The sequence below is a fragment of the Dioscorea cayenensis genome, chromosome 15, assembly GCF_009730915.1.
Source record: "Dioscorea cayenensis subsp. rotundata cultivar TDr96_F1 chromosome 15, TDr96_F1_v2_PseudoChromosome.rev07_lg8_w22 25.fasta, whole genome shotgun sequence".
Taxonomy (NCBI): Eukaryota; Viridiplantae; Streptophyta; class Magnoliopsida; order Dioscoreales; family Dioscoreaceae; genus Dioscorea; species Dioscorea cayenensis.
Window position 1 is genome coordinate 14917039 of NC_052485.1, and position 13607 is coordinate 14930645.

Consider the following 13607-nt stretch of genomic DNA (forward strand, 5'->3'; position numbering starts at 1 on the left):
ACTAATTTGACAAAATTTTGATAACCTTGAATAATAAGGAAAAGGAATTATTTACTTCTATTTTTTGTTACAAAATTATAACTTTTATTCTCCCTTTATTCTTTCTTGGTGAGTGGCATCTAAGTAAACAATTTTGAATGTCATAATTTTATACTAAGAGTGGTAATAATGGAGAGAGAGAGAGAGAGAGAGAGAGAGAGAGAGATTCAAAAGCAAGCAATGAATTGATGAAATGTGTTGAGTTTGACATTGATGTTCAAAGGTTGGGAGATTTGCATAGCAAGACAATGACACAAGTCTTTTTTATTATATATATAGAGAGAGAAAGAGAGATATGGTGATGAATAATATTATTTGATCTTATAAAAAATAAAAAAATAATAAATAATAAAAAAAAAACCTAAACACAAACATGGAGTGTGGTTTGGTCCCCTTAAATTCGGACGACCAATTTATATTTCTATTCTTTTGTTATGACCTTTTAACCATCTATATTAGGAATTTATAATTGGGACAAATTTTCTTTTAAAAGAATTTCTGCTTGAAATTTTCTATTTATTTATTTTTCAACAATTTTATTTTTGCTCCATTTACTTTTAAGCAATAACAGATTTTTAAGTGGAGAAATTAATTGAGAAAATGTAATAAGTTTAAAACTCTCATGGTATTAGTGTTAGAAAGATGAAATAATAATAATAATAATAATAATAATAATAATAATAATAATAATAATAATAATAACAATAAAATGGAGTATTGTTTTGAAGCCAAAGAACTTGATAGAGTTTAATTTCTATATATATATATATATATATTTTAATTCATGAAGCTGATATTGACATTAAAACCTAGATTAATGAATTTCAGATAACATTAGGAATATATTTGATATTGGCAAGCTTCATAACTTTTTGGAGATACAATTATAACCAACATATGTGTATTACAGCCTCTATTAATTTTAATAAACTAAAAAAAAAAAAACACCTAACAGTAAAAAAAATAATTGCAGTGCATTACAAAATTTTGAAAATTTTAATAAATTATAAAAATTACATTGTAAGTAGAAAATTGAGTAAATATTCAATCCAGTTCAATGGTCTTGGTCCAATTATTTGCCCACCGCATCAATTGGATCTGACGACGAACTCTTCCTTTGTCGCAATTGAATGACCCTGGTTTGAATTCGTATCTTTATCATCTAAGTGATCTTTGAGACTCATGGTTTCCAACAGTTTTTCCTCTCGTCAAGCACTGTGACACCGGTACTAAAACAAGTTCGTGACACTAAATTAAATAACTTAAACATCAATTTCTGCAAACATGACGGCCTTCTTACCTTGATTTTATACTCCAATCATTGTTCTAGAATGTGGATTCTTTGATATGCTCGAGTGGTATTGAGCAAAAGGAGTATTGGCACCACTTTCAAGCTGCAGATATACCAGTCTTAGTCGGTAAAAACAAAGGAAACCCTGCATGTATAATAGTTTTTTGAATAAAGGGTGAATTCATGGAAGACTAACCTGAAGGAAGGCTTCAACTGATGCCTGATCATTGGGTGAAAATGTAACCTCGTCTCTTTTCTTGCCAACTAATTCAATGTTCCGCTCAACCTGGATTCGAAAATTAACATACATGGTGAACAAGTTTGTATGTCAGGTCTATTCGATTGAATGAGTTTCCATTTTTGGACAGACAACATAGCCTAGCATTTTTTCGTATTCATCATATGTCCTGATCATGTGCAGCAAGGCTATTTAACTTTGGAAGAACTTCAAATTGGCATCTTGTGCTTTCATTGTCATGGTAATTATAAGAAAGAATCAAGAATCAGTTATTTGCATTTACCTGATCGATCAAACGCTTGACAGGGCATCGAAGGCTCTCACTTGTCGCTTTATCATGGAACTTTTTCAATAAAATTAGAGGAATGGTTGCTAGATCAGGAAATGATACATGATGATTCCATTGAGAAAAATGCGCAGAAAGGATCTCAATGACAGAAAGAACACACTCCTCTTGGAAGGCTTCTGATTTCAACAAATGTTTGGGCACCTGCACCAGCAATGGACAACTAATTCAATCATCAGTGTCACTAGGACAGATTAACTAAATCTCAAAGATCATGCACTATACCAAATGGCAAATATAGAAAATTATGATAGAAAAGTATAGTCTTAACCTTCAATAATGAGGAGAGTTTCACACTTTTTGTCCTTGTTCCAGTACTGCCACTTGTTTTTTGTTCTAGACAATCAAACGCCATGCATGCAACAGGAATGAACACTCCACATGAAAGTGAAAGACGATTAAGCATTTGTACACACTTCAACCGCAAAGGCACATAACGTGGGCCAGGAAATAAGTGGGAAATTCCTCTTATGATATTAATCAACATGAAAAGCACTTGCTGAAGGTCATGATTTCTTGCATTACATGAGATAAATTCAACCCAGAGGTTGGTACAGAGAATGTATTGCCAACAGGATATTTTCTTGAGATCTTCCTGCATTTTTTATAAAAACAATGCATGGGTCAGAGGGGAAAAACCTGCAAAACTATTCAAATTGAAAGCATTCAAGAGAAACCTTTTATGCAAGATAAATATTTATATGGTTTTCTGAATACATGTGTGTATACCCAACCAGACTAGCTTAAAAAATACTTGCATGCCTAAAACCAAACATAATTAATCAAAAGAACATAGGCCGTTTACACTGACCATGACATAACGAAGCTTGACAAAAAGAAGATCAAACACAGTATTAGTAATTATTGAAACATTAAAACAAAGCATTTGACTTCTCAAAATTTTCACCATGTTCATATTGACACATACCTTTTTCTTCGTTTTAATAGCCTGCTTCAAGACATTCGCCAATTGCTGCACAGAAGACTGTACATTTGGGTATATGACCTTTGGATGTCCAAAGAGTAAACTTCTACAATCGAGTCTACGAGAAATTTTATATGCTTCAAGTTGTCAGGTTCAACAGACTTGCAATGTCTAAGAAAAGCTTTGTACATTTTCTTCAAGCAAGCATCAAGCCAGTCAGATGATAGATTTGAGGAAATATCTCGTAAAATCATAAATGAAGCTAAAGATAGTTTCTCATCACCAGAAATCCATAAATGCACTGAAATCTGCATCCAAGGGAAGATGAATAAGCAATGCAAACACACAAAAAGAGCAGAAAAAGTAGAACAAAAGAAAGACTCTCTTATGCTTTTCTGTGCACAAATGTTACAACTAGATTTTCTTTAGGATGATTACAATAAAGCTTGGGTAACCCTCAGGGATCAAGCGCTGCATCATAAACAGACATTAGCAGCAATCAAGGACTTAAAAAGAGACGTTAAGTATTTATTGTTCCAGTCCATATTTTCATATCATGATCCTCCGAGAATACATGTTGAAATGTCCAAATGGATTGATGATAAGAAACCAAATCATTGTCATGCCAGATAAGAGGTAGGATGAGTGCATAGATAGACACTCTTTTCTCAAATGGTTTCACCGCTACTCCCAGAAATGAATATATGCTAGAAATGCAGTTACAGTCCATCAGCTATTTAGAACATTGAAGCTACAAAGCATGACAGTTCGATTTAAGCTGTATTTGTTCCCAAACCTATATCATTTCACATTACTTTTTATCTTAGATGAATACGATGAACCACAGCACATTATTTCTCAATACAAAGAGGATGGTCTCACGAAAAATCAAACTCTTTAGTACACAAAAGAAAATACCTTTGTTAGCCTCCCCGCTAGAGAAAAAAAATCAGAAAAGAACTTGAGAGAAGATCTTAGCCTAGTTAATGCAAGGATGAGTATTTCCCGATCAGTTACTTGGTTGAGAAGAATTAAGGAACTGCGAAGATAACACTTTACTAGAGGCCTCAGACTTTTCCACTCAGACTTATTTCTAAAATTCAAACTGCCTTCTTTGTTGCATGGACCTGACAATCCCAGAAACTGACAAAAGATCCCATCTGCTTCAAGAAGAACAAATGTCACTATTTTTGGGAAAGCCTCTCTACTTGAAACCTTTTGGGAAGAAACTCCACTCGTTTCAATCCCATATTGACATGCAGCGTGAAAGCCGTTCAACAAGTTACGAAGTGCAGGCCCAACTTGATAAGGGTTTTCCTTCCATTTTTCCTTCAATTGTATCTTCAACAGGAGAGTGTAGGCCCTCTTCCTCATCAGAAGACTGCCCATTAAAGAAATAGTCACAAATTAAACAGTGCTAATACAGAATGCTACCAATAAATAAATCTAGAGAGACCTAAAGAAGAATACAAATATAAACATAATAAACAGCTAAACAAAACAGAAGATAATTATCATACACCTTAACTTAATTATCTTAAGAACTCATTGACATTATCAAGTAAGTCTATTTTATCTGCTAAATTTGGGGTAGGTTTATAGTTTCTCAATTTGCCTGACTCTTCCACTAAAGAGCAGATAGAGATAAGCAAATTTTTACTTTTTACATCTTCCTCGATTCTTAAATTTTTCAGTGCACTTTCTCTTTTTCCCATAACTTCCTTTAATGCTACAACACAAATCTGATTTTATTACCAAACCAGAATCTGTTCTGGGCCTACTTTCCTAGGGCAAACCATTTGCATAAGTAGATAACAGATTTTCCACAAATCATCACAAGGCATAACTTTTTGCTGACACAGACTAATCTGACTTAAAGTTATTGCAAAGGATGGCTATAAGGTGAATCAGCAACTGAGAAAAGTTGAATATAAGAGAAAGTTTGATGAGATCCAAGAGTATGCATAGCAAAAATATAAACCTGGCACAAAGTAATGTTACAGATATTTATCTTTTCTAAGAACTTTAGGAAAGATTGACAACACAGCCCAGTAAATGAAGAAGCATTCCTTCAAATATCGTCCCTGGTTTAAATCATCATTCTGTGAGTTACATCAAATACATTTTATTCACAAAAGAATGTAATCATCGTGCTGCTAGTTTTCTAAAAATAGGATATTGAAACTTGAAAGTTTGGCATACTTGGGATGGTTAACAAAATTCATAACCATAACAAGAATCAAGATGAATGTTGAGCTGCTATATTTCACCATGTTTCATGTAACTGGATGTTTACACAATGAAGACTTGTATTGTGCTAAATTTATAACAAAACATTGCCAATTTATAATGCAGGAGAACCAGACACAAAAAGTAAAAGAAAATAATTTATTCAACAGGCATATGAAGTCATGGATAGGTAAGGTGATCTCAACAATAGAGCAACACATATTTGTATGTTCTTAAATTTAGGAATAAAAATGAATTCATGGCACAGGCAAAAATAATCTACACACTCTTACACACTCTTGCTGAAACAAAGTCAAACTGAATGACTTAAATTTTCTTCACTTCTTGATTTCTCAAGGAGGGCTTTTCGTTTATCTAGATATTCCGAATACTTCGGATCCTAAGAACAATAAACAAGAGATCAATAAATAGAAAACAAGTATCAAGGAAAAAAGGGAACTAAAATGAGACCACATTCTCTTGCATCCACATTAATTTCGCAAGTTGTTAATTAATGCACATTGTTATAGCCACAAATACGTATATATTGAAAAAAAGCAGCAACAAGCTTGCTGCTCGCCTACTATACTCTACCAAATTTTGATATCATCACAGTTTATAACTACAAATACAAGCTATGTGTTTTGGCATTTGAGGAATTAAAATAAAACAGCATAATGAATTATGCATTGGTAATAGACAAGATGAAAGATGATCTGCAAATTCTGATATTTTTGATTCAGTGTGATATCATGCAATTTAACTCCTAAGCAAGTGACTGTCAACCAGAATAAAAAGAAAGAGGTTCCACCTTTTTCAGCAGCCTCTCCAATTTTTCCTTGTGTTGCTCTATCTCTGCTGCAAGTTGCTTATTTTGTTCAAACAAAGCAGAATGATCACATTTATCTACAAATATTCAAACATATGAGAATGACCTAACCACAATGACAGGCAAACTGCTGATGGAAGAGCATCACAAACCTCCAAAAATGTTCTCATCTTCCTTGTCAGAAATGTATGGGCATTCAGAATCCTAAAAAACCAATAATATGAGCAAATGTTAAAGTGCCAATAGTCTCAATGAGCAAATGTTATAGTGCCAATAGTCTTAAGAGGTTAAACTTGGCCAAAACCACAACAAAAAAAATAAAATAAAATGACGTCGGCTAAAGGTTGGCATGGCTTCAATCACCCAAAAAAATAAAAATAAAAAAAATAAATAATTCCAACAGGAATAAAATCCAAATAGATTGAATGATTGATAAACAATGATGAATATGTAACTCTAGTTAAAAGAAACCACCATCCAGAGCATTAGCTTCTAGAACTTGGCATGCTGCATGTGACGAATGAAGAAATTATCGCGTAATACTTCTAATCATTTACGCATATCGATCAAACCCATATATAGATCCAACAAAATCTGACATTAAACTTGCCCATGGTTTCACTGTCTTAATGTTTACATTCAACAAACAAGATTTTAGATTTGGTGAGGCTACAAGACATTTCTCCATTAAATTCTCACTTGGTGAATAAGTAATTGTATTGGCCAAGAAACACACATGCTTGTGATGCAAGGAAGACAACTAAATCTGATGTTAGTGTAAGAATTTGCTCTACTAAGTTCATACTCAATGAAAATTTGATCAAGCTTTTCGTGAGCAGCTTGAGCTCAGCTTAGTAAAAGCTCGAAACCAGCTTGGAAATAATTTCGAGACAAGCCATGCTCAAACAAGCTTAGCTCAATAGCACAAAATATATAAATATATCATACATATATATATTTATAAAACATAATATTATAATATAATACTATATTAAAAATATTATATAAATCTTTGGAAATATATAGGTTTAATTTTAATTTCAAGCTAAATTGAGTCATGCCTAAGCAAACTTTTTCTAATATATTTCAAGCCAGGGTTGAATTGGGCTTAGCCTAATCAAGCTCAGCCGCTTATAGCCCAGACTTCAAAGAAGATGGGCTTAAGTGTATGCTAATGATGCCATGTTTGCATATAATTTCATAACAAATGTATGCAACCAAGACTATTACACACATTATATATGGAATATGATATATTTGAGGGCATCAATAAAACAAACCTCTGAAAGAAATCCATCACTATCAAAAGAATCTTCTACTAACTCATCAGTGTCTTCATCAGATGAAGTATCAAGAAAATTGTTGAGGATGACTTCATCATTTGCAATCCCACCTGACTGCCTACAAACAACATGATACGAGAGTGAACTGCATTAGCTAAGGTGAGAAAAAAGAACTTAAGCAAACACGCTAGCAAAAGCATTTATAGTATCCCAAGAATCGCAATAAATGAATTTTAAGATAAGAGAAGAGACAATGTCCAAAGGGTAATTATTACCCTGATATCACATTGAAAAATGCTTTTATTTGTAATTTTGCATGCATACTTGCCATATGACTGAGGAAGCAACAAAATAATTGTAGGTCATAACAACATTACAAAATTAGTTAGGTTGATATCTTCTGCAGCTGATCTTTGCTAACACAACTTTGAGAATGCACCATTATAATGGCAGTGATTACCATGAAGATCTTTTGTGACAAATTGAAAGAAGATTCAATGAAGGCTAGAAGATTTTGGCTCTTTGTTTCAGCTATGAGATTGTCCCACTAATCCTTGCACAATCACCAGTTAAAGAAAGACTAGAACAGGGAAGCAAATCACTATACTTCATACTAAATTATACACAAATTTGAACTCCAATTTTCTAAAGTATTTAACTGAAATCACAAATATTGATCTCAATTAGAACACTCCAGTCTCATTGAAAAAAATAACCATCCCAAGGAACATATTTCCTTCTCTTTTCCCTCATTTCTAGTCTAATTGTCACATTGCTGGACATCATTAGGCAGCGCTACGTATTCCAACATTAAGGCACACAAATGAAGAAGACAAATCATATTCTCCACTCAAGAATTCAAAATTCTATTTAATTGACATAAACAGTGCCATTGCTAGCAATACAATTATGGAACACTGAAAATAGAAAAGAGGCACATATAGCAAGAATTCAATGGTTCTCACCCTATAGTTGGTTTCTCTAGCAGCTCAGAATCCTCAGTTGTCCCCAGTTTATTGTCTGGAAGAAGAATAGAAAAGGATCACCAATTAACCACATAAACAAAAATGAGTAAACTAATTTATACCGAACAATTAACTGGCTATTACACATCATTGCTCCAAACCAGAAGAGATGGTAGAAATTTACGAGAAGGGGCTTTTCTTTTGAAGAAGGAATTCTACTTGCGCTTCATCCTCTGAACAGATTGAAGCTTCTTCCGTGCAAACTTCCTCGCCTTCTTCCCCAACTTCCCCATCTTTCTTAAACACAAATCTCAAATGTTCCAGATTCAATGGGTCAAGGAGAATAGGAGCAAATGGTGTTTAGAGTTTTGCCATCTACTTGTGTATTTACCTGTCACATGAATAGGGAATGCGATAAATAAGCAAAAACTGAAATTCTAGCACTTTCAAAAGTTATTAATAGCAAATATTTGGTCCAAATATGATTTTGACTTGGCAATATCAAGACTTCCCTAGCTTGTTTAAAACCCCTTTATTGCGATTAGTGAGTGTACAAATAGGTCATCACTTTGAAGATAAGATAAAGGAATTCCTCAATTTGCCTTTTAAATTAATTTGTTTGACACATTATACATTATTTGAAAAACAATTAACAGCTAATAAACAAATAAATATAACTTTTATCACCTAATTTGTAGGCTTAAAAAATATTAGAAATAAAAATTATTTCAATGATAAAACTTAAGTTGAAAACTTATGCTTGAATCTGATTTATCCTAACCCTGGGTTTCACCCTTGCTCAACATATGCTCAAGTTTTGACCCTTTGGTCATGTTCCCTAGCCCCAAATAAAGGCCTTAGTATTCTAGAGAAACTTCGTTATACAATATAGACAGATCAAAAAATAAACAGAAAAAATATAGCGACTGAAGTTAGAAATAGTTTAGGTAATTTTTAGTATTTACATGGGGATGGGGTAAAATGGCAGTGGCATACAACTCAGAACTCCAAATAGTGGAATTATTTTTTTAAAAAAAATACAATTGTATTAATAAAAAAAAATCAAAAACAAGAAGGCTCTCTAATTTCTTTCGGTGAATGCTATCATAAAAAACATTCTAAAGTATAAAACCAAGGCAATAAAATTGAATTTTTGAACAAAAATCAAAATCGAGACCAATGTATAAGGCATAACCGGCACAAATTGCACCAAAAAACCAGCCAAGTTCTTTATGATAATCTGTAATTGATCTATATACACAGCATTATGATGGAATAAATCCATAGGAATAGTTTATTTCTAGTAATAGGCTAGTAATATTTCACACAGGTAATAATGGTATTGGATTATCTCTAGAAAAAGACACAAACATAGTATGAGGAATAGCTTTATGTTTTAAAGAGCCTCTGCTAAGTAGTTAAAGGAACCTGTTTTCTAGATATTATTCATAAGAATAATCCAAATGGTTATAATAACAAGTTGAGGTAGATAATAGATTGCTAAAATAAATATATAAAACCAAAACATAAACAGAAAGAGGAATGCACTAAAAGGAAACAATATATTCTTATTTATAGTTTTAGGGTGGAATAAGTTCATTATACCTGGATTAAGAACTAAACACCCTAGGAATGGTTTATCACTAGGAATAAGCTATTTCTTATTCTAAAAGAGGCTAATGCCTCTTCACAATGATCTTATGGTCTTGGCTTCTCTTTAGAATAAAACCCAACACAATAAGAAGAATAGCTTATTCCTCCTTAATCCTAATCAACCTTTATTTTATATTCAAACAAGTAATAAAGTACTTCTTCGTAAGATCTGACAAACAAAAAGAAGTTTAGGATATAGTTGAAAATTTGTTGATTGTTTTACGTGTTTCATTTAACATTTAACAATTAATAACCTCTAAGCTGAAATCATGATCAAACAATTTTAGAATTTGCGTTAAGTTATCTAGCTCTAGTTCAAGAATGAGATCAAAAGCTACAACAAATTTTTAGATGTTCAGCACCTCTGAACTTGAATTCATCTACTAGTCCAACCACTTAGTTATTAATTAAAGTAGATGAATGTTACTTTGATTACTTCCTTTTCTTCGTCTCAAAATCCATAACAAATTTCCAATTCTTTTGCAAAGCTATGACAATTCTGTTACAAAGTTGCAACAGATGCATTCCGTTACAAGGTATTTTTGTTGTGGGTAAGGACCAATTTCACTTTGTCCCCATGAGAATTAAGGAAATGACCTGATGATAGCAAGAACCTGATGCTCATATGTAAGATCATAGCTGTTGTCTTCATCTCTATGATTATAACAGATATCACCTTAAGGGTCATTTGGTTAGGGGTAATGTTAGATTACTACCAGAACATAGACCAAATAATCTTATATTATCTCATTTGGTTATATCAAGTGGGAATATCATATTCTAAGAATAAGATAACTTGTTTATATTACTGGGAATGTGATTATCTCAATAGGTGGTAATCTCACATTTCGGGAGGAATGTGAATTTTACCCTCATTATACCCTTCAAATCCAATAAGCTTTCAAAAATGTCAACTTTCTAAAAAAATTGATTGCATTTTTCAAATGTAGTGATAGAATATCTTTATTTACTTCTATAATACTTGAGGGGCTTGTTTTTAAACCAGACATATGTATCTTTTATATGAGAATATACTCATCCAAATATTTAAAGGAAGATAAAAATCGTTTGAGATTATTTTTCCAAATATTAAATTAGAGGAAAATTTTATATTTATTTAAAATAAGGAAGTTTGAGTTAATTAATATTTATAAAATTAAGTATATTAATTTTTTTTTAATAAAAACAAATATTTATTATTAAACAATTTGTATTTTCTTCAAAATATTATGAAGTTTGATATATTTGACACTTATTATATAAGAGTATTTTAGTGAATATACAATTTGTAATGAAAGATTTCCAACTAAACACACACGGAAATGTTACATTCTAGTCACATTACTACCTTATCAAAGTAACAAAAATTGCACATATTCCCTTCAACATGACATTGGAACCATATTTTTATTTATCTTATTTCTGACGATAATATAATATTCCGTGAACCAATATTGTTTAGTTCACAATAATATATTACCACAGTAATGTTATATACCCAGGAATATTGTGATAATTTGTGATAACCATGTTTGATTAGGAACTCATAATACCAATAATTTTTTGATTGGCCATAACAATCAACTTGGTAATGTTCCAAATTTTATAAAATACCCTTGTATCTAAAAATCTTGAGAAAAATTAAATTTAAGGTAAAATAAAATTTTAGACGAAATATAATTAAAGTATAATACCAAAATTCAATTTTTGCCAAAATTTTGGGCAAATTTATGTTAAAATAAAATAAATTTATACATGAAAATTAATTAATTATAATACAAAAAATTAATTTTTTGAAGATATATCCCAAAGTAATGTCATCCAAAATTAATTCTGTATATCCAAGTGTAAACAAGTATGACATCAGATCCAATCTTATCACCTTTGGAAAAACAACGTTTTGTTGTTTTTCCATACAGAGCCTTGTAATTCATTATAATTACATATAAAACTCTTCAAAAATTGTAACTACATTCTATTGTAAATTCATACAAAATCTCCATTTTAAAAAGTTATTTTTTCCTATACACGAAGCATATCAAATGTTTAAGCAACCAACGTAAAATCCACTTACATCTTACTAATTTTACACAATATAAAGCAAGCATAATAAGCAGCCCACATAAATCCACACACAATACTAATTTCACAATCTATACACACACAATTTAAACAGTTATAAAAATCCATGCACACCAAGATTTAATTGTAATCTCCTAAAACCCAAGCAACATTTTTCTTCTTGCACTTAAGAGGAAGTGAAAATAAATATGACACCTTACTAGTGTCAGACAATTAGTCCGCCAGCTCTGATCCTTTCCCATTGAGACAAGCCTTCAATCTTGAGTAGCTCAATATGAATTTCTTCTTGCCTCTGTCTCATTAGCTAGGAATTTAAAGCAACTAGCAAGCCTTGAAATCTGACTTTGAAAACAAACAAATAAATAAATTTTAAACAAAAACAAGTCATGTATAACCAAAAATGATAAAAATCATGATATTGCAATTAGAACAAAATTACCTTCACCCAATCATTGAAGATAGTAGCATCACATGTAGTGCATTTTGTGTTTTCATTCCAACCAAAACCACTTGCATTTAGGCCCAACATCTCTTGAATGGCATGGTATTGCCTTTTCCACAACTTCACTCTTGACTCAATATGGGGTGAGCCCTTGATATTAGAATTTGGTAGCTTCTCATGCATCCATTTCTCAAGTTAGGCTAGATAAAAGATGAAATAAACCATTATCAACCTTCCATTTGCCAGATTGAGCAAACCTAATAAAGCTTCAATTAACATGAGATATTTTTCTCTATTACAGATATGTTTGTTTCCTTGTTTGCTTGACTCTTGCTTTTTTTTCCTCAGTTGTGTCAATCTCATCGACGTTCACATTTTTAGCCATACTATAAAAAAAATACATACCAATAATTACATGACCAACATCCATTTTGTGAGTTAAAACTCCATTACTAAGGAAACAAAGAATGAAACTCATATAATTGCACGTCTATCAATTATCCAACATACAATACAAAGGAAAGCCAATGTTTTACACATGATCAATTTCCTAAGCCATGTTGACCCCTACTATGCCTCCACTGATTAAACATATCAACTCCCAAATTAGCACCCCATGTTGTCTAGATATCAGATGTTTCAATGAAGCTAATTCTATCACCATCAAAGTCTTCTTTTACAATATCTTTTACAATTGTTTCTTTTAAAGGATCAAAGGCATTTTTCTCCTAACATGGTTGTGTAACAATGCATAAGCAGACATAATATTGCATTGTGACTTCATAGGATAGTATGACTTGCCCCTCAAAATGGTCCACTTTCCTTACAATAGACTAAAACATCTCTTAATGGCATTTATAGCAGAAGAGTGCTTGTAGTTAAATAACTCATTAGGTGTGGTGGGTTTGTTGCCTTGCCTCCAATCATTTAAATGATACCTTTACCCCCTAAAAAGAGTAAAAAAAAAAAAACTTTCTTTATTTGGGTAACTAGCATCACATAAATAATAGTAACCTAGAACAATGTTAAAAATTGTTAGTGCTTTAACAAAACCAAATTTGGAAGGTAAATGCTAAGTCATGATAAAGCTCAGGGGACTCTTAGCTCATTTATTCTAGAAATTGCGTCACATAACAATTACAATCAGCTGTTGAACCCTCCCATCTTAGTAGAATGTAAATATATTGCATGTCTTGGAAGCACAAACCCAAGACATTAATGACAATCTCATTTTTTCTTATCCGATACCTAGGTTTATCAATTGCATGGACATTTACTTTGATGT

At 31.9% G+C, this 13607-nt stretch overlaps 1 protein-coding gene across 1 annotated transcript; it reads right to left on the reverse strand.

The window, feature by feature from the left end:
- Positions 1-938: 938 nt before the first annotated feature.
- Positions 939-8628, reverse strand: LOC120277721 (nucleolar complex protein 2 homolog). The gene is given in 15 exon segments (XM_039284572.1): positions 939-1254; positions 1340-1433; positions 1527-1616; positions 1852-2058; positions 2186-2509; positions 2843-2905; positions 2908-3147; positions 3758-4220; positions 4595-4734; positions 5388-5468; positions 5880-5974; positions 6050-6101; positions 7178-7298; positions 8146-8200; positions 8290-8628. Coding segments are annotated over 14 exon segments (2025 nt in total). The 5' UTR covers positions 8297-8628; the 3' UTR covers positions 939-1254; positions 1340-1346.
- Positions 8629-13607: the final 4979 nt, after the last annotated feature.